General features: G+C 41.3%; 7 protein-coding genes across 9 annotated transcripts; 3 read left to right on the top strand and 4 right to left on the bottom strand.

Moving 5' to 3' along the window:
• The first annotated feature begins 604 nt into the window (after nucleotides 1-604).
• On the top strand, nucleotides 605-6,654 carry rho-5 (rhomboid-5). The gene is made up of 7 exons (XM_017089903.4): nucleotides 605-947; nucleotides 1,514-4,412; nucleotides 4,763-5,104; nucleotides 5,164-5,418; nucleotides 5,568-5,825; nucleotides 5,879-6,163; nucleotides 6,218-6,654. Exons 2-7 carry the CDS (start codon nucleotides 1,533-1,535, stop codon nucleotides 6,491-6,493), a joined length of 4,296 nt encoding a protein of 1,431 aa, XP_016945392.3. The 5' UTR covers nucleotides 605-947; nucleotides 1,514-1,532; the 3' UTR covers nucleotides 6,494-6,654.
• A 427-nt stretch (nucleotides 6,655-7,081) lies between these two features.
• On the bottom strand, nucleotides 7,082-8,225 carry LOC108006752 (uncharacterized). Its single transcript, XM_017070307.4, has one exon. The coding sequence runs from the start codon at nucleotides 8,045-8,047 to the stop codon at nucleotides 7,202-7,204; it is 846 nt and encodes a 281-aa protein (XP_016925796.3). The 5' UTR covers nucleotides 8,048-8,225; the 3' UTR covers nucleotides 7,082-7,201.
• Nucleotides 8,226-9,544: 1,319 nt separating this feature from the next.
• Nucleotides 9,545-11,671, bottom strand: lft (Limb expression 1 family member lowfat). 3 transcript variants are annotated; one of them, XM_036822773.3, is made up of 5 exons: nucleotides 11,547-11,671; nucleotides 10,954-11,111; nucleotides 10,727-10,890; nucleotides 10,466-10,656; nucleotides 9,545-10,192 (listed from the first exon to the last, which is right to left on the bottom strand). In XM_036822773.3, exons 2-5 carry the CDS (start codon nucleotides 11,024-11,026, stop codon nucleotides 9,814-9,816), a joined length of 807 nt encoding a protein of 268 aa, XP_036678668.1. In that variant the 5' UTR covers nucleotides 11,027-11,111; nucleotides 11,547-11,671; the 3' UTR covers nucleotides 9,545-9,813. The 3 variants fall into 3 exon arrangements, with proteins under 3 accessions (XP_036678668.1, XP_016926596.1, XP_016926588.1); XM_017071107.4 differs by having other exon boundaries at nucleotides 11,417-11,652; XM_017071099.4 differs by having other exon boundaries at nucleotides 11,268-11,651.
• A 1,587-nt stretch (nucleotides 11,672-13,258) lies between these two features.
• On the bottom strand, nucleotides 13,259-14,365 carry pim (pimples). The gene is made up of 3 exons (XM_017075261.4): nucleotides 14,223-14,365; nucleotides 13,830-14,159; nucleotides 13,259-13,772 (listed from the first exon to the last, which is right to left on the bottom strand). Exons 1-3 carry the CDS (start codon nucleotides 14,260-14,262, stop codon nucleotides 13,531-13,533), a joined length of 612 nt encoding a protein of 203 aa, XP_016930750.3. The 5' UTR covers nucleotides 14,263-14,365; the 3' UTR covers nucleotides 13,259-13,530.
• A 403-nt stretch (nucleotides 14,366-14,768) lies between these two features.
• Cand1 (Cullin-associated and neddylation-dissociated 1) lies at nucleotides 14,769-19,387 on the top strand. The gene is made up of 8 exons (XM_017089315.4): nucleotides 14,769-15,026; nucleotides 15,090-15,473; nucleotides 15,544-15,833; nucleotides 15,942-16,104; nucleotides 16,156-17,514; nucleotides 17,635-18,862; nucleotides 18,923-19,069; nucleotides 19,133-19,387. The coding sequence occupies exons 1-8, from the start codon at nucleotides 14,982-14,984 to the stop codon at nucleotides 19,261-19,263; spliced, it is 3,747 nt and encodes a 1,248-aa protein (XP_016944804.2). The 5' UTR covers nucleotides 14,769-14,981; the 3' UTR covers nucleotides 19,264-19,387.
• A 397-nt stretch (nucleotides 19,388-19,784) lies between these two features.
• Nucleotides 19,785-20,789, bottom strand: ClpP (Caseinolytic protease proteolytic subunit). Its single transcript, XM_017089316.4, has 3 exons — nucleotides 20,635-20,789; nucleotides 20,156-20,581; nucleotides 19,785-20,096 (listed from the first exon to the last, which is right to left on the bottom strand). Exons 1-3 carry the CDS (start codon nucleotides 20,674-20,676, stop codon nucleotides 19,803-19,805), a joined length of 762 nt encoding a protein of 253 aa, XP_016944805.3. The 5' UTR covers nucleotides 20,677-20,789; the 3' UTR covers nucleotides 19,785-19,802.
• A 1,374-nt stretch (nucleotides 20,790-22,163) lies between these two features.
• CtsL4 (Cathepsin L4) lies at nucleotides 22,164-23,724 on the top strand. The gene is made up of 5 exons (XM_017074453.4): nucleotides 22,164-22,334; nucleotides 22,391-22,543; nucleotides 22,599-22,985; nucleotides 23,130-23,290; nucleotides 23,343-23,724. Exons 1-5 carry the CDS (start codon nucleotides 22,215-22,217, stop codon nucleotides 23,536-23,538), a joined length of 1,017 nt encoding a protein of 338 aa, XP_016929942.3. The 5' UTR covers nucleotides 22,164-22,214; the 3' UTR covers nucleotides 23,539-23,724.
• Nucleotides 23,725-24,189: the final 465 nt, after the last annotated feature.

Below are 24,189 nucleotides of genomic sequence, written 5' to 3'. Positions count from 1 at the left end.
ACAATCAGTGCACGCAGATCAAGTATAGGTCACATAGAAACGATCGGCTTAAACTGGAATAATGTCGGTGCTCTTAATGGAATTTTGCGCAGTGTAAAACCTAAGTTTTTTACGACTTTTTAGGAGCCTAGAAGCAAGGAACATAAAACTTTGTGATTCGTATTATTTTTCCTATACCCTGATCAGGATTAAAATTTGGGCAATCGAGCGGCTATAGGATATATTTTTTACTACCATGAGTGCCGCAGGATTAAAATTTGGGCAATCGAGCGACTATAGGATATATTTTTTGAGTGCCGCAGGGTGAAGTAGGTACAAATTGGATATTAACCTATATTTCGTTTTTAAGTGTTAGCATTTTATTTTAATCTTATTTTAGTCATAATTTAATTCATAAAATCTGCAAGGTTATAAACATTTCTCATTCTGACTTTAAAATTTTGAGTTCAGGAATGTATAAAACATAAGAACACATTAAATTGGCAGCGATTCCTGTGACACCCCCATATATTTTTTAAAATATAAAATGTACCTTTCTCAGCACTTATGCCTAAAATCAGCCGTGGAACATTTGCTGTCATCTCAAGCAATGTATTTTGCACATGCGCAAGAAAACAGGAAAAATTATTCTAAGTGGTTTGCACTTTTTCGACGAGTGTGCTGTGTACATATGCATTAGTGGTTATAAAATTGTTAGAAAAAATGGATTAATCAATCAAAGAACTTAGTAACTTAAGTAATAAACAAATACAATAAAAAACATAAAGGACAGTAAGCTAAAATCGAACATTTTGACACAATGTACTTTTGTACTTTTTGTTATGGAGATGTGTGTGGAAAATCGATACACCAATTTTCGGTCTGTAAACAGGCTTAAACAAAAATAAAGATGAAGTGAAAAAACAGTATATTGCATTTATAAATATAAATCCATCGAACCTGCCAAAGTGAGTTTAATATTTGTGTTTGCATGTATAATAATAATATGTGTTTTTAAAGATATTTTACCAACTTGTTTATTATAAAGTATACCTATTATTGTTACATTATTTTACTGGTTATACAGTAAACATTGCTTAAATGTGTATAAAACGGATGTGCTGACACCATTTTCGTCAGAACCTGCAATATAAAAGTCTTTTAATGATGTCAGTGCCAGTATTTCGGACTACTCATGAGCGCCCTTGGCCCTCTTTTGTATTGTTTGTATCTGAAATGGAGATGTGGCGGAATGCTTTGATGAATAATTTTTAAATTCGAAATATTTTTTTCATTGGTCTTTAGCAATCAAACAGATATTCTTGTTTTTTTTTAAAATTATGTGCAGACGATCTAATAGATTAAATATATTTTTAAGATCTTGTGTATTGGTGCACAAATATCTTAATTTAGAATTTTAAAATTGGGAACTACTTGGGTTATGCTAATGATTATAAATACTAATACTAAATATCAAATGAAAACCAGTTTTAGGGTAATAACATAAAACAGATTTATTGATTCTCTTTCCCAGATCGGAAATTGCTTCGATTATGAGCTCGAATGGCAGTGACCTGGGACAGAACAATAGGCGGAACGAGAAGGGTAATCCTGACAATGTTCACGCCTCGATGCGTGGGAGTGCGAGTGGTGGCATCGGCATGAGTTCCACCCGCAGGAAGTCCATTAACTTCCAGAATCAGCTGCAACTGGCCTTGGAGTCGAATGAGTGCGATGTGATGTACTGCAGCCTTTCCTCGGGTCGCTTTCGCGCTCCGAATGGCGAAAATTTCCCGCCTCACGCGGGAAAGCTGAAGCTATCGCCGCTGGAGAAGTACGATGATGCCAATAGGGGCGTGCCACCGCCCTCGCCGGCTCCGAATAGCGATTGCTTTGCCACCTGTGTGGCCAATCAGTTGCCGTCTCAGTCGTGCACAGTTGGGTCCCTCAAGCCGGATTCTTCCGTTCTGCAGAAGCACGGAATGGGTGGCAACGGAATGGTCGGTAGCGGAATGGTCGGAAGCGGAATGGGAGGGAACGGAATGGGTGGGAACGGAAACTATCATCAGCGCGGAGTTTCGCCAAATTCCAGATACCGTTTGGAGCGTTATCGCGAATCGCAGCCAACCACCCAGACAAAGATGATGGAGAACATGGGCGGTCTCCCCTCGGCAGTGCCCTCGGCCTCCTCCACCCGTCTCCTACTGCCTTCCAATGTACCCTTGCCACTCTCGCAGTGCGAGAACTACAATGCCTACCTGGGATCCACGGTGCACACGCCGGTCAAGAGGTATGTGCCCACCCCGCCTCCTGCTATGGATCTCTACTCGGACCTGAGCATCTCCTCCTCGTCGGCGGGCAATCTGCCCAATCCCGCCACTGGCACCGCTTCCACATCCTCATCCGGCGGGCAGTCACAGTACGCCAACATGCCGTACAACTACCGCTCCAAATGCTGCCACAATGAAGCCTCGCACGGCAGCCTTAGTCGCACCTCGCAGACGTACGCGACCTGTTCGCCGGCCTGCACTTCGCCCTCGCCGGCTCCTTCCACCAGCATGTCGATGGTCTTCTCGGCGGCCAGCTCCTGCTCGCCCATCATGACAGCAACCAGCTCCTCGAGATCGGGAAACCACAGGGGAGATGACAGCGACTCAGTGATTGTGGTTGCTCCTGGAGGAGGCTCCATAGCCCAGATAGAAGTGGACAATCCTTCGGGAACTTGCCTGCATTGTAACACAGTGCGTCGCACAACGGGAGTTCATCAGACCACCCAGACCACGGGTCCCATTAGCCCGGTTCCCATATCCCTTCCCGTGCCCATGCCCATGCCAGTGATCTCGGGCATGAACGAGCAGATCCCCAGCCAGACCCTGGAGTCCAGCATGGTGTCCGTGCAGGCCAAACGTCTCGAGAGCGGTGGCAACATGGCCGCGCCTCCGGGATCAAACCAACACCAGATGTACCGCAGCCAGATGGCCAGTAATCCGCGCCTGCAGCACATCCACCACCAGACGCAGCAGCACCAGTCGCTCCAGGTGCTCCCGCAGCCGCAAATGCACCATTTGTCCTGCAAGAAGCGGATCAGCATATACATGAGGCGCACTACCTCGCAGTTCTTCGGCGTGGAGCCGAGCACAGAGGTGGCGGATTGTGCCCTGTGGCAAGGACGTCATCGCCGCCTGGCGATCCGCTGCTTCGGCATGTTCGACACAGAACTGGAGTACCACATGCAGCAGACAGGTAACGAGGATGTTGGCCAGGGCAACGGATCCAATGGCAACTATGCCCAGGACCGACCGGACATCCTGCCTGTTCAGGATGCCATTGGCATGGATATGTCGATGTCTGGCGATAGTAGACGGCAAAAGTGCTACACCAATCGGGATTTCTTGGCCGGAGAGTTCGTGGAGCGCAAGGCATCGGTGGGCTACATGTTCGTGGCCATGGTGAGCTATCTGGTGCACATGTTCAACAAGCGACGGCCCATTCAGATGCATAGAGTGCGGTGTCCCTGGCAATGGTCCCGCAGCTTTGCTCCGCTTCATGTCACATCCCACAACAATCAACAGGCGGATGCGGACTGCTTGACGGACGGCCTGGAGGCCATAATAGACGACGAGGTGTTCTTTGACAGTCCGTGCGAGATAACAACCTCGTCGGTGAACGACGAGAGCTCCGAGATTGGCAGACAGACCACCAAACCACGCCCATGTGCCGATCCCTCGGGCGTGGGCGTTAGTGTCTACATGGCGGAGAGGCAACAGAATGGGTGGCGTACCTCCGCGCTCAACAGTGGCGGTAATGCCAGTAGTGATACTAATCTAACCGGGGATCAGTCCTCGCATCCGGCTGGTGCAGCCCACATACCGCTCTGCAGCTCGGTTTCCAGCCAAATGCAGCCTGCCATGCGGAGCTCCCATTCGACCACCTCCACCTGCAATCGGGGCAATCGTATAACCGCCCAGTTGCTCGACGGAGTCCTGGAGAACTCCAGACGACCGCCGCTCCGTTGCATCAAGTACTTCTCGGTGAACGACCTGGACGACCGTACCGACCATCGACCCTTTTTCACCTACTGGATCAACACGGTGCAGGTGGTGGTGCTCATTCTGTCGATCATCTGCTACGGCATCGCTCCCATTGGCATCGGGTCGGAGCAGAAGACGGGACAGGTGCTGGTGACCAGCCTCAGTCTGCAGACGGTCCAGCATGTCGAGCAGAGGAACCTCTGGATCGGTCCGAGGAACATCGACCTGGTGCACATGGGAGCTAAGTTCGCCGCTTGCATGCGACGGGACATCAAGATCACCGAGGTGGTCACTAAGACGAGACGGCACGAGAGGGAAACGGCCTGCTGCATCCGCAACGACGACTCCGGCTGTGTCCAGAGCTCCCAGGCGGAGTGCTCCATCCGAGGACTCTACCCTACGGTGAGTTGTTATTGACGGAAAAGGAAGCTAAAGGTTACCTCAATACTATGATTTTTTCCTTGGCTTATTTATGATGACTTACATTTTAAACCCTTTCAAATAAATCTGAACTAAACATTTGATTTTAAAGCCTTTAAAAATTGAATTGATTTAGAGTAATAAACATCATATTGATCCTTTGTGATCGTCACTAATGTTTTATTATCGAAAGATGTAGAAGATTTGAATTCAAAAGAATTTTGGTCGATGTTCTCAGATAACATTTTAATTATAATATACATCTTTCTATCAGAAATTAGGTATTTTAACATAGAAAGAAAATATAACCGATTGTTATCCTCATTGACCAGAAATCAATATCTACGTGGAAGAAGTGGTCTCCCAGTGAGTCTGGACCGGGAGGAAGAATCTCCGGGTCCGTCTGCGGACTGGATCCCAAGTTTTGCGACGCTCCAGCATCGATTGCTCCTTACGAATGGCCAGACGACATCACGAAGTGGCCAATATGTCGGAAAACCAACTCTTTCACTCAGCGATATCGGTATAAGGACCATACCTCCGAGCACATGGTGTGCGAGGTGATTGGACATCCCTGCTGTACGGGTTTATATGGAGAGTGCCGGATAACGACTCGCGAATACTGCGACTTTATAAAGGGATATTTTCATGAGGAGGCATCGTTGTGTTCACAGGTAAGCTCTCAATACTATAAATTGCTACCTTGTTGTTATATCCCATTTAATTTGATCAGATATCGTGCCTAAACAATGTGTGCGGAATGTTCCCATTCATATCCGTGGAGACTCCGGATCAGTTGTACAGATTGCTCACATCGCTCTGCATGCACGCCGGCATCTTGCATCTTGCCATTACCCTTATATTCCAGCACTTGTTCTTGGCCGACTTGGAGAGGTTGATTGGAACCGTTCGTACTGCGATTGTCTACATTATGTCGGGCTTCGCTGGAAATCTAACGAGCGCCATACTTGTGCCTCATCGTCCAGAGGTATAACTATGGAGACTTTAATAAACACCGTAGAAATTCTAAAGAATTTGCGGTGTTTTTCATTTGTTACCTTCACTTTCTGAACAACATGGAGCCTAGAGTAGGTTTATTTATAATAATTTGATTACCTACCCTTTACATTACACCAGGTTGGACCCTCGGCATCGCTTAGTGGGGTGGTGGCCTCGCTGATTGCCCTGCTGGTTTGGATGCACTGGAAGTATCTGCACAAGCCCCACATCGCGCTGTTTAAACTGTTGCTCCTGTGCAGCGTATTAGTCGGAATAGGAACACTGCCTTATCAGCTCAACTTCCTGGGATTGCTGGCTGGAGTGATTTGTGGCTGCCTTTTAACCATGTCCCTAGTGCCATTCACCACGTTCTCGAAATACGGTCGTAAGAAAAAGGTAAGACTGGCTGGCCCGCTTTTTAATGTTAAACTAACCGACTTTATTTTCAGATAAATCTTATTTGGACTTGCGTACTGTTTCACGTCATTGTGTACACCGCAATGATTGTGACGTTTTACATTCACCCCAGCGAATTCCACTCCATTAGCTTTGTAGATATGTTTAGTAATAACAATGGATACGACAATTTCACCAATACCGATCATCATGGCGTTGATGTTGTAAGCAGCAATACTCGATACTCACAGACGCAGAACTCTCAATATTATTATCATCATCACTCGGATGACATTATAAGGAAGAGCGTGACATTTACAGAAAAAGCTCTTGTTTCGGTAATATAAATATAAGAACGAAATACATATATAATAATATATTTTGTATTACAGCACATTTTATATCCCGCTGCGCCGCGGAAAACGAGCGCTCAACAATGGCAGGAAGTAGAGTATAGTCGTTCGTTTAATCACCTTTCAAACTATAGTGATCGAATTAAAAAAAGTATTGGAAATATATCAAAGCTTAAGCAAGTGTTCACTTCACCCATTAGATTCTCAAACAAGAACAACCACTCTAATCTTATGACTGAATTAACATCGGTGCACTCCGAAAATAAACAGAAATATGTAGGTTACATCAATAATACTGAATTTAACGTCCTTTAATATTTTACATATTAATCGAATCAATTCATGACAAAAACAATTTGACAAGTTTGAGTGCACAAATAGATAACAATTATATGAATAACGCATTAAATGTCTATTTATGTATGTATAATCCGAACTTCAAATGAATAAAGAATAATTAGTATTAAAAAGTTGGATGCTGCATTCGTTTACATTTTTTATGAAAAAGGGTTATGGAACTCTAATGGATTTTGTAGTTTAATGGACAGGACAAAGAGAAAATTTTAAGGAAAACCTATCTTTTCCATTTTTGGAAAAGTAAGTATTTAACATTTTTAATATTTATTTTCAGTTATCCTACAAGCAATCTAAAGATTTCTGGAAAACGTTAAAATATGACCATTTCATATCTTAGCTACAGTTCTAGTCAAGCCCCTGTGCGAAGACTTATTGAAATAAAGAGGAGCTAAAAGTGCGATGATGACTTGCAATAATACAAGGTCGAAGTTCCTTTTTCGATTATAATAAAAATCTTGTTTAGGTGTATTTAGAAATGCTGTAATTCGCAGAATATACCAATGACTATGTACATATTATACAGTATAAATATTTAGATTAACCAACTGAAGTTTAAAAGTGCTGAAATTTTGTAATTAAATTCACAAATAACATACATATCGTACACTTGAACTTACAAATATATTCAGAGAAGGGTATGAATTAATAATGTTTACGCTTCGAAAATTATATATACATCATCTCGGCCATTGAGGACATCTTTTTAGGAATATGAACAATGGTGTCGAAGTAGCTGGCCAGTTCACCGATGGTCACATCATCGCAGTTCCCGGGGTTCGTGGAATTGTAACTGGCCTGCTGCGAGCACGTTGCTCCCATCAGCGAAACCGCTGATAGAGATCTCGTGGCGGCGGAGATGGCGGAGTCGCTCTTATGGCTTTGAAGTCCTGAGGGTCCTGGCTCTTCTATAGCACTCTCTGAGCGGCGCGCCTTCGAAGTCGACAGGTGCCAACTGTTTCCCAGTGTGCTTCTCTTCGATTCGTCGAGCATGGCATTGCATTCGCCAATGACATCGCGAAATGCACATGAGCAGCTCGACTTCATTTCTTCGTTGACCTGGCCAACAATATCACTGGATTCCTCCTTGGGCTTGCAGGGAACAATCCGACCACTGCGCACAATCCATTTGCCATGCTCGCAACCGTTCAAGGATCTTAAAATGGGCTGACGAAGAATGTTCTTCCTCGCTGGGGCATGGTAGTTTCGCTTTTGAGAATGCTTCTGGACTCCGTGGGAGCAGCTCAAGGGACTAACAATCTCAAACGATTCGGTTGGAAGAAAGGAGTCTTCTTGCTTGCAGTCCTGCAGGCAGCTCTCGGATCTTCGACGGGGTCTGCACTTCCAGCGATGTTGTGATCGGGGCTTGGAGCTCGTTGATGCCTCGGAGTTATCACACGGATCGAATCCATTATCTGCATCGTAAAAGGGGTTCCGTTCCACAGACTTGATTGGAGGATGAGTCTGTGTTATTTTCAACTTGTCCAGATCAGCTGGTAGCTCTTCAGAGGCCATTGCGTAGCCAAATCCGTGTGTTTCTAGGTTGCTATCGGATATATTAACTCAGTTGATCTGTGCGCTGTGTTGTTGAGTGCAGTTTTGCAGCTTAAAAACACTTTTTTCTCCTTCTTTTCTTCTTATTTTAATTGTATGTATGTGTTACATTCACAGAAAAACAGACAAGGTAGCGGCATAAATGTTTTCGATTTCGAGGGATGCACTACAGTCTAGTTTTGTTTCTCTGTTGTGAAACAAGTTTATTTGAAACGATGGAATGGAAAATTTTTATAATACGTTTACTTAGTTTTACGAAATATAACAAATAATATTTTGGAGTGTTTTCAAAGGAATTTTCATTACGGTCTGACAAACAAATGTATGGAATTCATGTTCTTGCCGTGTTTTTTCGAAACTACAATTTTTTGAACTGAACGGAAACATAAATCTTCTTCGAACAAATCTTCACAAATATAACATTACCTTAAAAGTCGTTATTCCACGCGACATACGGCTTTTCGACCACCCACGTTTCTATTTTTTATTTTTAAAGTGGACAGTACCATCTTGAGATTAAATCGCATCGCTTCCAAGACTTACCCTCGTATCTATTTCGACACTATAACCACTCTTTCGCGGAATATCCACGTTCGATAGTTTACACTAAAACTATTATATCTGGCGAACGGAAGAAACGATTTACATGAGTCGAGAAAAATTGTGGATTTTATTAAGCCAAATATGACCACGCAAAAACATATTTTTAGTCTAAAAAAAGTATTTCAGCCAAAGGATTTTTGGCACTAACTTAAAAAATAAATTTTTGTTTGAGTTCAGTTAATATGTCTTTCCTGTACACGGTGGTATCACAAAAAAAATTTCCAAAGTATCGTTCTTGAGACATTCGCACAAAACAAGTTTTTTTTGAGTTTAACTACCTTAAGAAAAATTGTATAAATTATTTTGAGCACTTGGTTCAATAGATTAGTTTGTCCTTTAAATGTTAAGATCAACTTTGCAAAAAATCGGTTGCAAATCGAAAGCGCTATGGTTGGTTTAGTAAAAGTATTTAATGCTATGATGCTGATATCAATTGGACCATGGACTCCCAAGTCTGTATGCGGAACATCTCGGCTAACCTCTTTTCGTCATGAAAAGAGATTCCATTTCACATTGAAAGACCAGTTGAATGGAGAAATCCGATTGACCATGTAACTGATTTTTACTATTGATTAACCGACGTTATGGGCTGAAATTTTCCCTTAGTATTTTTCAAACATATGTCTAAGATGATCTTGGATAATAAAGAAATACAAGTTTCACATCTTTGAAAAATCCAATCCATTGTTATTAACATAACTTGTCATTATTCAGTTCTTCATGGAGAGCCAAATAAACTGAAACTAAATAATAGAAATTTATAAAATACATTTTTAAACCATATTATTCCCTTTTACGACCACGAAATATGGTCGTAAATGGGAATAATATCCCTTAACAAAATATTGAAAACCATTATGTTCAAATAATATATTTATTTTATTGGGTTTAGTCTTATTTTTTAGCAGCTGTATTAAAAATCACATTTTCAAAGATTTTTAAAATTAATTTTATAATTTTGAAGTAATTGTGGGAAGTTGAATCATTTTTCCGCTTGTTTTTCATCATGGAGATCATATGGTATGCCAATTAAATAAATAGTGATTGTTACTCAAAGTGAAATTGTATGATTTATCTAAAAAAGGGTCATTTCGATCGTGTAAGATGCTTATTAGTTTTCCCGATTAATCATCAATGGAAGCCGAGTTAAGGGCACTGCCGCCCAGTTGATTATGAGCTATCATAAGTATATCCTTTTTTTCCTTCGGAAAACGCAGTTCACGTCCAGCCATGCGGAAGGTCTCCAGCTCTCTCTCGGCGAGCCCCAGTTCCCTGCGGATAACGCCGGGATTGTCGTGTTCCCTGGCAATCCAGTCCAATGCCATCTGTGACCGCATCTCGTCGTCCAGGCTCCGGTTAGAGTAATGGGCCACGACTTCCTGCCTGGAGCAGTGGCGTTCGCGCATTGCTTTCAAGGAACCATTCCAGTGAAGCAGTTGAAAGACCGTCATCAGCTCTTGGAATTCCAGCATAGTTCTTCCCTTATTTGCTTCCAGCATGAATCTAGACCCAAAAAATGGTTATGAGCAAGTGAGCACGACTTATTCTATAAAATTACTAGGACTTTCAAGAGTAGAATAATTTCAACCTAATTATATAGTGTTTTTAATATCTGTTATAGTTAGCGAAACGATTTTAAGCATATTACGAATGAATTGTATGTTGTTCCATGCTTTTAGAAATTAAAAATAATACAATTTAAAGAATTTTAGACATTTTAATGGATGTCCCTTTGTGCTGAAATGACCTATGCCATATTATGGTTAAAATTCTTACCTAAAAGCTCCAATTCCAGACTCTGAGCCCTCATTGATCTGCGATGTGCCCTTAAATGAAGTTCGAGCATCCTGAACAGCTTTTTGAATGAACTCATCGCTGATTCGTCGCGAAGGATGCTCATTGAACACCGAGTTCATCAGCGCAATCTTAGCCGAACTGCGGCGGGCCTCTGCCTTGGTTGGACAGTTCTGAAAAGGGTGATATGTTTTACCAAACTAATCTATTTGGGGATATATTTGCTTCGAGATTTATATTTACCTGAAAACTTCCAAAGCAGCTTCCGCCAGGAAGGGTTACGAAACATATGTATGGCTGGCTATTAGCTGGAATCGATTCGTAAATTACAAGAGCCCCGTTTTTCATTTCGGCTCCGCGGGATTGCTTCATTTGCCAAAACTCTTGAAGGGCTTCAACCACATTAACTGAAATACATACATATGCTTGGTTTATGCGTGTATATTTGGGACTTCACATAATAATATCACCTCTATAATCTCTATCCTCGTAAAATCCAGTTACCGTTGGTAAAACCCAAAAAGGTTCTTCGGGGTAAACCATTTTGAAGATTATTCAATATATGTTGAACAAAGAATGGTAAATGGTTTTTTTTAGCTCAAGTAAAACAGCATATCATTCAAAGAGGCTGCAAAAATTAACATATTTATACTTTATTGCCCAGTAGTACGTTTTTATGTTACTTATTCGACTACTGATTGCCAATTAAAGAGTTGGTAATTAATTTCAGCCTGGATTTCATCAGACAGGAAATATTATACATTAACAGCATATGTTTACATACATATACAAGAGTTGTATTGTTGCACTGGTGACACTGCCACGTCTTTAAACATATGTACATTCCACCAACCACAGGTAATTGCGAGTTTGTCGCCTAAGTCTTTTGATTTGGTGCAGTCAATTAGTACGTTAAAATATGTGTTTTTATACCGTTTGCCGTAATAGAACACAATTTAAACACAAACACAAATATAAATGTACAACTGCACACATTAAGTACGCCTTTTTAGCTTCATATATGTATTGTCGTTCGTCAGGTGTATACCGCTATTGAATTTACATTTTAATTTACACATTTATATGACAAATTTTCACTTTTATTTTATCCAAAAGAACGGGCCACTAAGGTCATCAACGAGATGAGAAACCTTTCTGCAGTAATGTAAAAAAAACTGGATACATTACTGTGTTTCAGTGTTGCCAAGTATTGGCTACCAAAAAAAGCTAGGCTGCACGCCGAATTTGGCTTGAAAACGATAAATACCTTAGGTAACTAATAAAATAAATTGCAGTTAGCTATTGTTTTTAAATAAATGCATATGAGACTTAGAAATTAACAAATATTTTAAAGTATTTCTGTTAACAAGTAAATAAATTTAAAATTGTAATCATTTTATTTCTGTATATATGTCTAGAACATAATAAAATGATTCAAAACTATTACATTTTTTTTTTAAATTGTGCTTTAAATTTTTTTTTTAATTTTATGCTTAGATTGATTGAGCAAGTTCTACTTAAATTAAATTTATTCTTTTATATTTTCAATAATACCTTTTTAATTTTTAACACATTTTTACTTTTTCTGAACTTTATTTTTACGGCCAGTGCATGCCATAACACAACATTTTTTTCGAACAGAACAGTGGGCCACAGAAATCATTTAGCGGCGAATTCGGCAGGATTCTTACGTACATCAATGTACGGTGGCACATCATCAATGTCGGGGTGCCCCAGAACGCGCTGAGCTTATATTCAGAGTAAGTTTCTTCTGTGCAATAATATAAATTATAAATGACAGCGCAGAAGTGCGCTATACATTTCTTAACCCAATCAGTACTTATTGAAAAGGACGATTTTGTGTAAAAATACTTTTATACTTTTTTCCCCCTCCTGAAAATTTAAATTTGTTCACGCAAAAAGTTTTTTCAAACAAAAGTAATACTAACTACAAAAACAATTTTTCAAAAATCAGTTTGCTTATATTATTTATGATTTTTTGAAAATATTTAGGAACATGCATTTGAGCCAATTTGTTCTTTCTTTCATATACAGTTTTTCCGACATTGTCACCTTCAAAAAATCATAAAATATATAAGCAAAATGATTTTTTAAAAAATTTTTTTTGCAGTTACTATTATTTTTTTTTGAAGAAACTTTTTGCTTTAAAAAATGTAAGTTTTCAAGACGAGGAAAAAAGTTTAAAAATATATTTTCACACAAATTTGTCTTTTTAATAAGTACTGAACGGGTTAAGAAAAGTATTGTATCATTCAAACTGCATTTAAATTACCTTTCCATTGATTCCAAAGTATACAAGAAGTAACTTCAAATTATGAGTAAATTTAACTTTTGTTTCGTCAAAATACTTATGCTGACCAGTGTATATATGGGCCAGAATTTCAATGCGATTCCCACGGAAGAGGAAGGACTTGCAAGAGGTCACTGCGGCAGCCATGACAAGACTATACAAAATAAAATTTATTAGCGATATAACTAACCTCTGGTAGAAACATCAATGACTCATTCCAGTCAATGTTCATTTGGAAATTTTCCAAAGAGGTACTGTTACGAGAACTATATGGCGTGGCGCCCACACCAGACCATTTTTTAATTAACTTATCGGATAGAAAAGCAGTTTGTAGCGCAGTTTAGGCATGCATTATCAGACTTGATTTTAACTGCGCTTTTATGACAAGATCCGTCCGACTTATAAAATAAAGCCGGAAACACCCAGGTTTGATAGAGTTTAGACCCTTAAAAACGGTTTAATCCCATTTTACTTAACTTTATTTACATTATAGTTTTGGCATACATTTGTATATATTTGATCAAGTTTGAAATCTCTCGGATAGGCCCAAAATTGTGTAACTGTTCGTTAATCGGTTACAGTACAAATCCATTTAAATATGTTTTCGTTAATTCATTAATTTGGTTAGTTGATTATTTAGGTAAATCGTTTTGCTTACTGTATTATAAATAATGTATTACAAAGGTATTTTAGGGTATGCTAAACTAAGAAACAACACGAATTATAAAACAATTACTTAAAACAGAATATCAATATTTTCCAAGTTGGGCAAGGGTGGAAATAAATTTAGAACGTATTCATCCTCTGCAATTTCGAGATTTTCTATGTCATATGTGTATGGGAGATCATCAAATTCGGAATCGAATGGGGGGAAGCACACGTTTTCAAAATGATTTTCCAATGTGCGAAGGTCACAATAAAGTTGATCGAACAGTGCTTCGAATCCAGGCTGATTCTCCGACCAGGTTTCCGTGATTGCTAAAATGGGTACTGAAATGTAGTTCGATATTTTGGGGGATCACTAATAGGACTCACGCTTGCTGCACTTCTTCAAACATTGCTCGTTTGGAAAGTCCGTATAGTCAAACAAATTAATGACTTTGGCTTCGCACTTCAACATGTAGGAGCCCAAATAGCAGCTCGTTGATTTAAAACTAATCTCTTCTCGGTCCTTGTTTATCACATTTTGTTTGGGGTAAGGAGCCTTACGAATCGACAACTTGGCGATACTGCCCTCGAGTTTCAAGGAACTGCTTTTAAATGGGGTTATGCCAGGAGTTTGGTGCATCACATTGTCAAGTTTCCCCAGTGGTTTTTTTATTACAGAATTACTAGGGACTCCATTTTTTATGGGATTCGCCGGCACTGTAATATTAAATGACTATAAAGTAACTAACATCAATGAGAAACCAACTAAAGTTCACTTACATTGAATGCCAGTGTTTTCCTTGTTCAAGATCTGTTCCATTTTATACCTTAGTTAAAAGAAACGTAAAAGATTTGACTAAATTCTAGCAGTGTGCTGCGGTTCAAAATAATCCCAATGAAAACGAGCGGCATAATCTTAGAGATGGGAGACTCCAAGAGCCTTATCATTCATTTGTCATGGTTCAGAAACGATGGGAAAGGAACAGCCAAATTTACAAGATTGTGAAAATAATATAATAAATATATTATAAAGCCTATTAAATTTAATTTACTTGTCTGTACTTAAATATTTAAGCCCTATCATCTGATGTTTTATGACTTTTAACACCATTTATTTTATATTTAATGCCTACAATTCCAGGAAAGTCAACTGGTCCAAAAATACCATTCAGCTACATAAATTTATTAAATAAATCTTATTTAAATCTTAAAACTTAAAATACAAATTTAAGAAAATGTAAGTTCATTTTCATTCGTTCCTAAAATATTTCGTTCAACTCTAACCAATTTGCCGAATTCCTTATCGGCATCCAAACGCGTTAGGGTTTTGTCAAGGGGCGTTTTGGAAACTGGCCCCATTAAAGCAGCCTTTATAACAAAATTGCTTTTGAGTGAATATAAAACTTGGAGAACTCTGCCGGAAAAAAATTCAGTGGACTTTCCAGTTTTCCAAAGCCAAAAATAGCGCAGTCTTAACTCAATATACAATATTTTACTTATCACTAAACTGTAACCAATACACGTTTCAAAGGCTTCGCTATGGCGTCACATCAGTACCACCAAATTGCAAATTTGCTGGAAAAAGTATGTATAGAATTTTATTTTTGCAATGTAATGAAACTATAATGGAGCCTTGGCCCGCTGCAGATGACGTCGACGGATAAGGATTTCCGTTTTATGGCGACAAACGATCTAATGACGGAGCTGCAGAAAGATAGCATTATTCTGGACGACGAGTCGGAGAAAAAAGTGGTGCGAATGGTGCTGAAACTGCTGGAGGACAAGAACGGCGAGGTCCAGAACTTGGCAGTCAAGTGCCTGGGTCCGCTGGTGAACAAGGTGAAGGAGATCCAGGTGGAGACCATTGTGGATTCGCTGTGCGCCAACATGATGTCCAACACGGAGCAGCTGCGCGACATATCGAGCATTGGCCTGAAGACAGTGATAGCCGAGCTGCCACAGTCCTCCAACTCCTTGGCCCCAAATGTCTGTCAAAGGATCACCGGCAAGCTGAGCACAGCCATTGAAAAGGTGGGTACTTCTGCAGTTCTATATGTAGGTCGTCATATCATCAGCGGTTCAATCTGCCGGTCATTTGCAGGAGGACGTCTCCGTGAAACTGGAGTCGCTGGACATACTGGCCGACTTGCTCTCGCGCTTCGGGGAGTTCCTGGTCCCCTTCCACAGCACCATCCTGAAGGCCCTAATGCCCCAGTTAGCCTCCTCGCGCCAAGCTGTTCGCAAACGTACCATCGTGGCCCTATCCTTTCTGCTGATACAGGCCAACAGCAATGCATACAATGGTGTCATCGATCACCTGCTCGACGGTCTCGAGAACCCACCAAATCCTGCTGCCATTCGAACATACATTCAATGCTTGGCTTCTATATGGTAAGGGTTTTTTACTTGACTGAGCGCAACTAAAAGTTGGGTTTGCTGCTGTCCAGTACTATTAGATCTATGGCTCACATCTTTATATTCTTTAACTTCGCTCTTTAGTCGACAGGCTGGCCATCGCCTTTGCAATCACATTGATCGCTCTATGCTTTTGCTGAGCCAGTACAGCCAGCGAGACGACGATGAGCTGCGCGAGTTTTGTCTTCAGGCCTGCGAAGCATTTGTTATGCGTTGCCCAGATGCCATAAATCCGCACATTCCCATGGTAAGCAGTAAGAGTGCAAGGCATACATCGCTAAAGCTATCTCCTTTATAGATCCTGGAATTGTGCCTGAACTATATTACATATGATCCAAACTACAACTACGAGACCGATGACGGCGATACTGGCAACGCCATGGACACTGAGGATGATGAGTACGTGGACAGCGAGGAGTACAGTGACGACGATGACATGAGCTGGAAGGTTCGCCGTGCTGCTGCCAAGTGCTTGGAGGTTTTGATCTCCACGCGTCAGGAGCTTATTGAGGACTTCTATCGCAGCTTGAGTCCGGCTTTGATTGCGCGTTTCAAGGAACGAGAGGAGAACGTTAAGTCCGACATATTCCACGCGTATGTGGCGCTGCTGAAGAACACTCGCCTGAGCGACGACGTGGCCAACGACCCCGACTCCATGGATCAGGTGTCGGGGCCGACGTCACTGCTAATTGAACAGCTACCACTTATCGTGAAAGCCATACAGCCGTTAATGCGGGAAAAATCGATGAAAACGCGTCAAGATTGCTTCCTCTTGCTGCGTGAGCTGCTAAATTCGCTGCCAGGTGCCCTGGGTCCGTATTTGGAGAGCATTGTACCGGGCATAAGCTATTCGCTGAATGACAAGAGTTCGACCAGCAACATGAAGATCGAATCCCTGGGATTCCTGTACTCCCTGCTGCAGGGGCATCCGCCGCATGCTTTTCATCCACATATACCATCGCTGGTACCCCTTGTGGTGACTTCTGTTTTCGATCCGTTTTATAAGATTGCTACCGAGGCACTTTTGGTGCTCCAGCAGTTGGTGAAGGTCATTCGACCATTGGAAGCGAATGCTGCCAAGTCCGACTTTGATGCACCTTCCTTCGTGGGTCAGGTTTACTCGTGCACCTTGCAGAAACTAAAGGTCACGGATGTCGACCAGGAGGTGAAGGAGCGAGCCATTGCGTGCATGGGTCAGATCATCGCTAACATGGGCGACATGCTGCAGAACGAGCTGGCGGTGTGTCTGCCGATCTTTATGGAGCGTCTGAAGAATGAAGTGACCAGGCTGAGCAGCGTGAAAGCTTTGACCCTAATCGCAGCATCATCTCTGCGCATAGATCTAACTCCCATCCTGCACGACGTGTTGCCCGCTTTGGGCACATTCCTGCGTAAGAACCACCGCGCCCTGAAGTTGCACTCTCTCGATCTGATCAACAAAATCGTCATAAACTATTCGAGCAACTTCGAGGCGAACCTACTGCAGACAGCCATAGTTGAGATTCCGCCGCTAATATCCGATTCCGATTTGCACGTTGCTCAGTACTCACTGACGCTATTGAGTACTGTGGCCCGCAGGCAGCCCCAAGCGTTGGTCGGGATACATGAGCAGTTCTTGCGATCAGTGCTCATTTTAGTTCGTTCCCCGTTATTGCAGGTGGGTCGCATAATTATTACAAAAAGTCAAATCTTTGCTGGTAGGCAAGATATGCTACCCATTTTATTCCCACTTTCATTTCCATTTAAGCACAAGTAATAACTGATTCCTTTTTTACAGGGGTCTGCTTTGAATTGCACTTTGGAGCTGTTCCAGGCCCTGGTGCAAACACAGCTGACCGGCCTGGATTATCATTCGCTGGTGTCGAAGCTAATGGCACCAGTTCTGGGTGGCAATGGCGACACCAATTCTAGGGCCACAGCCGGGGCCCCCAGTGAGGTAGTGCAGCTACACAAGCAGGCTTATCACTCGTCGGCCAAGTGCATCGCGGCTCTCACTCAACAGTGTCCCCAGGTGGCGACCCCGTTGGCTACAAAGCTTATCACGGATCTGCAGAAGCGCAACGATACGGAAATTATTTTCTGTTTACTGACCATCGGAGAGATTGGCAGACATTTTGATCTGAGCACGATACAGGTGCTGCCACAGACCATTATCGAATGTTTTGGTGCCACCTCCGAGGATGTGAAGGCGGCCGCCTCACATGCCCTCGGCGCGGTGTCCGTGGGCAGCCTGCAAACATACCTACCTCTGATTCTTAATGAGATCGAAGTGCAGCCCAAGAGACAGTACTTGTTGTTGCATTCGCTGAAGGAGGTTATTTCATCACTGTCAGTGTCGCCCAGCGGACTCGCCCAGCTCTTGCCCTCGGTGCCATCCATTTGGAGCCAGCTCTTCAAACACTGCGAGTGCTCAGAGGAAGGATCACGCAACGTGGTGGCCGAGTGCCTGGGCAAACTGGTGCTGGTTAATCCCGACGAGCTGTTGCCGCAACTGCAGCAGGCTTTGCGGTCCGAGAGTGCCACTATGCGCACCGTGGTGGTCTCGTCCGTAAAGTTCACCATCTCCGATCAGCCACAGCCCATTGATGCACTGCTCAAGCAGAACATTGGCGAGTTCCTTTTCGCCCTGCGAGATCCGGAGCCACAGGTGCGACGAGTCGCCCTCGTGGCCTTTAACTCGGCGGTACACAACAAACCCAGCTTGGTGCGCGACTTGCTACCCACCCTCTTGCCTTGGCTGTACTCGGAAACGAAAGTGAAGAGTGAACTCATTAGGGAGGTTGAGATGGGTCCCTTCAAGCACACCGTTGACGACGGTTTAGACATTCGCAAGGCGGCATTTGAGTGCATGTACACACTTCTCGAGCAGGGCTTGGATCGTGTGGATGTCATGCAGTTCTTGGACCATGTGCAAGCTGGTCTCTGCGACCACTACGACATCAAGATGCTGACGTACCTGATGACGGCACGTCTGGCTATCTTGTGTCCCGATAAGGTCCTCTTAAGTGAGTAGTGCCTAAGTCTTGCTTGTTGGAAACCTATTAATTCTTCCACATCTTTTCCAGGACTTGATCAATTTATACAGCAACTACGTGATACGTGCACCCACAAAGTGAAGGCAAATTCTGTAAAACAGGAGTACGAAAAGCAGGACGAACTGAAGCGTTCTGCTCTTCGGGCAGTGTCGGCACTTTCGCAAATACCCAAAGCAAGTGAGTTGGTGACGCCCAAACATTATGTTTCTGTAAAAACTAACCTGAAATTCTACCCATCAGACAAAAATCAGCAGTTAGTGGATTTCCTCAAGTCGATCAAGGAAACACCAGAGTTAAACAAGACCTACGAGTACATACAGAAGGATTCCATCACCGGTAGCTCAGATATTATCGTAATGGATCAAAGCTAAAAGGGAAACTTGGTTTCTAATTCCTTTACTTAATTAAGAATATGCGAGTGCGCACAAACAAGTATCTCTTTTCTGATATAGCTTTTAGATTTTCTAATAAGAAATAAATGCAGATCGACTTGAATCAGTTAATTATAAAACCATGCATAAGGCTTAGAAGACCGACAACCATCACAAAGAAATACTGCTCTGTATAGTGTTTTTGTAGTTTACCAAGAATTTATTGTTTTCCAAGGGTTCGGTTCCCCAGCAGGCAAACAAATATGTACTTCTATCATAGTTGTTTTGTTCTCCTTTAAAAAGAGACTAGCTTTTTAAGGCAGATATCGACGATTCCAGATCATCTCCCTACTTTGAGGGCAATGGTTACATAACGACTTTTTAACAATTATAATGCATTGGAATTGCTGCTTCAGGAAAAACTTGGTGTAATTAGAAAGTGTACATTCTGTAGAAAACTGAATTATTCAAACTGTGTTAAACTTAGAATTGAATTTTGGTGACGTGATATACAATTTTGGTATACACGTGATAGAATTTTAGGCCGCCTGCTTGCTTCTCTTCTTCTCACATTCCTCGGGCACGGTTTTGCCGGAGGTGATACCGCCATCCGATGCCGGACCAGTTTCGGAAACCGTCTCTGGCGGGTGTTCGAGGACGTGGTCGATAATGCCCAGTACCTTGGCTTCTTCGGGGGTCATGAAGTGGTCACGCTCCATGCGACCGCACATCTCTTCGTACGAGTTCTTCGCGTGCTTCACATAGATTTTGGTGAGCTGGCGCTTGATTTTGATGATTTCCTCGGCGTGTATCAGGATGTCTGTAGCTTGACCCTGGGAGAAATTACCGCGTGATTATTGGATTACTACTATAAGACGGGGATTTAACGTACTTGAGCGCCACCAGAGGGCTGGTGTATCATGATCCGGGCGTTGGGCAGAGAGTATCGCATTCCTGGAGCACCGGCCGCGAGCAGGAGGGATCCCATCGAGCAGGCCTGACCCACACACCATGTCGCTATCGGTGGCTTGACGTACTGCATTGTATCGTAGATGGCGAGGCCCGCTGTCACAACGCCGCCAGGAGAGTTGATGTACAGATGGATCGGCTTGTTGACGTTCTCCGATTGCAGGAATAGCAGTTGCGCCACCACGGTGGAACTGATGTCGTCGGTTATGTTGCCCATCAGACAGATTATCCGCTCCTTCAGCAGGCGCGAGAATATGTCGTAGGCCCTTTCACCGCGGCCAGTTTGCTCGACTACCATGGGAATCAGGTTGATATTGCGAACCGAACTCGCCCGGCCGCCACATTTCACCTGCAAATCGGTGGATTATTAATCGTACTACCTTGTGCCTAACTTTAACTTACTGAATTAATTTGTAATAAGCGGCTAACAGCGGTTTTTAGCATGATCCTGGTTTTGTTTTGACGCAAATCAACCGGATTCGCAATGATATGAGACAGCTGTTTAAAAGGCTAAGACAACACAGTTTTTAGCATTTCTGATACAAATGAAAAGGAACACTGAAGTTCGCCTGGCATAAATGACAAAGGTGGTGTGCTGCTATACTGTGGGTATACTAGATTTGTTTGTTTTAGTATTTAATAGTATAGAGTAGCAATAGAGGGCAAGTCTCTACAAAGAAACGATTTCACAGAGGCAGCGCATCTGCGCCAGCAAACCTATATCGAATAAATGTCTTCTTCTTTTTCCCCAAAATATACAAGTGCTAGAAAGAGACGGAGTAAACTCGCTACAGCTCTCTTCAGGAAAAAGTGAATAAAAATATACCAACAACATCTCTGTATTAAGTATTTTTAGCATATTTTACTGAATTATTATGTTACACCACTGGTGTGCAAACTATAGTTAGTTTCATATATTTTTAGCGGGGAAAACTGAGTATTGACGTTCTGTTTTTCTCCTTTTTTGATTTGGTTATTTTTTTTTATTGATTTAAAAGCCGAGGGCTTAACCATAAAACTCGATCCCCACAACAACCATTTACCACCAGCCATTTCCTCCGTTCAACCTTAATTTTATTTCCTGGTAAATACATTTTTTGTTTTTTAACGCTTTTCATATACACATATTTTTTTAGATGCGTGCTTCACCGAGGATCGTGTGATCATTATTTAATTACTAGGTTGTATGTACATTATAAGGAGAATAATTGTTTGTGTTGGGGTAGGGGCCAAAGAGATCACGCATGGATGCACATTAGACATTTTTTTGAACGGAAACTAGTGAATATAAGTTCTTAAGGTCAAATATTTACAGATCCGTTTGTTGCTAATTAAAAATAAAACTCATTCTTCAGACTAATTATAAGTTTTTACGATTACTGAAAGTCGCAAAAATCTAAGAACAAACTTTATCTTTATATATGTTTTTAAATTCCTATTGGGTGAGAAAACGATTTCACTTTTTGGACCGCCCTAATGTACATCAACACAGGGAAATTAACCAGAACGAGAAGCGATAATTATAGATAATGCGCCTAAATGAAATTTAAGGATTAAGCATTTATTCTAACCTTTTTAATACCTGTTTATGGTAGAGTGTTATAGTTATGGTTAAGGGTATATTTGGGGGTGAAACAGAAGTCTTTTTGGGCGAAATTCGGGGGGAATTCTTATGTACATCAATACAATTTCCATCTTCATTTCCACTAAAGACATTTAAGTGTCTCACACTCAGAGATTGCGGTTTGAAAAAAATACAGTATCCTTGCCCACAGGTTGTTAAACTACAAATATTTCTAAACATTTTTTGTAAATTGTTTAATCATTGTTTAAGACTTGGTATTTATTAGGGCGTTTAAAGCTTCGATCTTCCAAACCAAACTTTTCGGTTTTTGATTACCAAGCATTTCTGACGGAAAATGCATAGTTTGTGATTTTGGTGTGTATATTGACAGTAACTGAACTTAACAGATCGGGCAGCTATGTGGAAATTAATTATTTTTAATTGTATACTTGGCTTTAATTATCAGATTGTAACAACCAATTTGAACGAAGGAAATTCTTCTGCTTTAGATTACAAAAGTGAATTCGAAAAGTTTAAAGTAAGAACCTACGTGTATTCCACCTCATAAAAACTTATACGAAATCTTTTTTTTAGAATAATAATAATCGTAAATATCTCCGCGACTATGATGAAATGCGCAGCTTCAGGGCATTTGAAGAAAACTACAAAGTTATTGAGGAACATAACCAACATTACAAGGAGGGTCAGAAGAGCTTTAGATTGAAACCAAATATTTTCGCTGACATGGTATTTTTTTATTAAATATTCATATTTTTTTAAAAACTATTAACATTAAATCCAGAGTACAGATGGCTACCTTAAGGGATATTTGCGACTTCTGAAGAGCAATGTTGAAGAAAGCGCGAACAATGTGGCTGAAATAGTAGGCTCTCCTCTGATGACCAACTTACCAGAAAGTTTGGATTGGCGGAATAAGGGATTTGTTACGCCATCATATAACCAACAAACTTGCGGCTCCTGTTATGCTTTTTCGATTGCGGAGAGCATCGGAGGACAGGTTTTCAAGCGTACCGGAAAGGTATTAAGTTTGAGTAAGCAACAAATCGTAGATTGCAGTGTTTCACATGGAAATCAAGGATGCGTTGGTGGGTCCTTGCGAAACACATTGATCTATTTGCAGAGCACTGGAGGCATAATGAGAGATGACGACTATAAATATGTTGCAAAGGTAATTGGTCGCATTTTAAAAAACACAAATGTTGTCTATCAAACTTGCTGCATTATTCTTCCCTTTTTATTGATTTCCAAAGCAATTACTGAAAAGTGTATATACTCGGTGGCTTGAAAACCGTTTATTTCTAATATTTCGCAGAAAGGACATTGCCAGTTTGTTCCCGACCTGTCTGTAGTAAATGTAACATCTTGGGCTATACTTCCTGTACACGATGAGCAAGCGATACAAGCAGCAGTTACTCATATTGGACCGGTAGCCATTTCTATTAATGCAACCCCAAAGACGTTTCAGCTCTATAGGTAAAAATCGAAGTCTACATTTGTTTTTTAATACATTTAATATTTTTTTCAGCGACGGTATTTACGATGATGCTTTGTGTTCATCAGCTTCTGTAAACCATGCGATGTTGGTTATTGGTTTCGGGAAGGATTATTGGATATTAAAAAATTGGTGGGGCGAACGTTGGGGCGAATCAGGCTTTATGAGAATTCGAAAAGGAGTCAATATGTGCGGAATTGCCAATTATGCAGCTTATGCGGTAGTGTAAACGATTTTCGTTTATAAATCCCTTTCACATGGACGGTGTAACACCCTGAAATAACGACCATTCATAAACTCTTTTAATATTAAACATTTTTTCAGGACCCTAATCTAATTATTATAAAATAAATGCCAATTTAAACAATAGCTTAAATAATAAATAAATAATCATAACAAAGCTATTTTAAAAACCTTAGCAACTGACAAGATTGTCAAAAATATATTTGAAATTTTAATTTTACTGAATTCGTGACACATTGAATTTTACCCCGGAAATCTATAATTGTGGTATTTTTTACCTATATTCAAGATGTGGGTAAACATTGTTGTAATTTGTTAAAGTTCATTATCTCCATCCCATTTGGTGTATTTTAAGGATAAATTGAAGGGATTATTGGTTCCTATTAAATTCGTATTAACCCTGAGTGAATAATAGATAGCTTTGATAGTTAGTGACACTTTTGTTATGCTAACTAATTCGCTAAAAAAATAAAAAGCGTAGATGATTGTGTTTAGTCAGCAACCATTTTTTTATTTTTCAAACGTTTTCGTATGCAAATGGATTTTACCGCGGATCGGGGTATTACTATTTACTGCTGTTTACATTTGATTTAGGGAGTAAATGGGCAGCGATTATATTATGCTGCAATTACTAGGT

This window comes from Drosophila suzukii, chromosome 2L (assembly GCF_043229965.1).
Source record: "Drosophila suzukii chromosome 2L, CBGP_Dsuzu_IsoJpt1.0, whole genome shotgun sequence".
Taxonomy (NCBI): Eukaryota; Metazoa; Arthropoda; class Insecta; order Diptera; family Drosophilidae; genus Drosophila; species Drosophila suzukii.
Note: the sequence above shows the minus strand (reverse complement) of the source record. Positions and strands in the feature narration are given on the sequence as shown.

Bases quoted from the DNA above. Each gene is read 5' to 3' on its own strand.
- rho-5 (XM_017089903.4), top strand. From the start codon at position 1,533: ATGAGCTCGAATGGCAGTGACCTGGGACAGAACAATAGGCGGAACGAG. The intron at 5,419-5,567 runs GTATAACTATGG...ACATTACACCAG, and splicing joins TTGTGCCTCATCGTCCAGAG to GTTGGACCCTCGGCATCGCT. The intron at 6,164-6,217 runs GTAATATAAATA...TTTGTATTACAG, and splicing joins CAGAAAAAGCTCTTGTTTCG to CACATTTTATATCCCGCTGC.
- LOC108006752 (XM_017070307.4), bottom strand. From the start codon at position 8,047: ATGGCCTCTGAAGAGCTACCAGCTGATCTGGACAAGTTGAAAATAACA.
- lft (XM_036822773.3), bottom strand. From the start codon at position 11,026: ATGGTTTACCCCGAAGAACCTTTTTGGGTTTTACCAACGGTAACTGGA. The intron at 10,891-10,953 runs GTGATATTATTA...TATGTATTTCAG, and splicing joins CGAGGATAGAGATTATAGAG to TTAATGTGGTTGAAGCCCTT. The intron at 10,657-10,726 runs GTAAATATAAAT...CACCCTTTTCAG, and splicing joins GCTGCTTTGGAAGTTTTCAG to AACTGTCCAACCAAGGCAGA.
- pim (XM_017075261.4), bottom strand. From the start codon at position 14,262: ATGGAACAGATCTTGAACAAGGAAAACACTGGCATTCAAT. The intron at 14,160-14,222 runs GTAAGTGAACTT...TTAATATTACAG, and splicing joins GGAAAACACTGGCATTCAAT to TGCCGGCGAATCCCATAAAA. The intron at 13,773-13,829 runs GTGAGTCCTATT...TACCCATTTTAG, and splicing joins TTTGAAGAAGTGCAGCAAGC to CAATCACGGAAACCTGGTCG.
- Cand1 (XM_017089315.4), top strand. From the start codon at position 14,982: ATGGCGTCACATCAGTACCACCAAATTGCAAATTTGCTGGAAAAA. The intron at 15,027-15,089 runs GTATGTATAGAA...GGCCCGCTGCAG, and splicing joins TTGCAAATTTGCTGGAAAAA to ATGACGTCGACGGATAAGGA. The intron at 17,515-17,634 runs GTGGGTCGCATA...CCTTTTTTACAG, and splicing joins TTCGTTCCCCGTTATTGCAG to GGGTCTGCTTTGAATTGCAC.
- ClpP (XM_017089316.4), bottom strand. From the start codon at position 20,676: ATGCTAAAAACCGCTGTTAGCCGCTTATTACAAATTAATTCA. The intron at 20,582-20,634 runs GTAAGTTAAAGT...ACCGATTTGCAG, and splicing joins GCTTATTACAAATTAATTCA to GTGAAATGTGGCGGCCGGGC. The intron at 20,097-20,155 runs GTACGTTAAATC...AATTTCTCCCAG, and splicing joins AGCCCTCTGGTGGCGCTCAA to GGTCAAGCTACAGACATCCT.
- CtsL4 (XM_017074453.4), top strand. From the start codon at position 22,215: ATGTGGAAATTAATTATTTTTAATTGTATACTTGGCTTTAATTATCAG. The intron at 22,544-22,598 runs GTATTTTTTTAT...CATTAAATCCAG, and splicing joins CAAATATTTTCGCTGACATG to AGTACAGATGGCTACCTTAA. The intron at 22,986-23,129 runs GTAATTGGTCGC...AATATTTCGCAG, and splicing joins ACTATAAATATGTTGCAAAG to AAAGGACATTGCCAGTTTGT.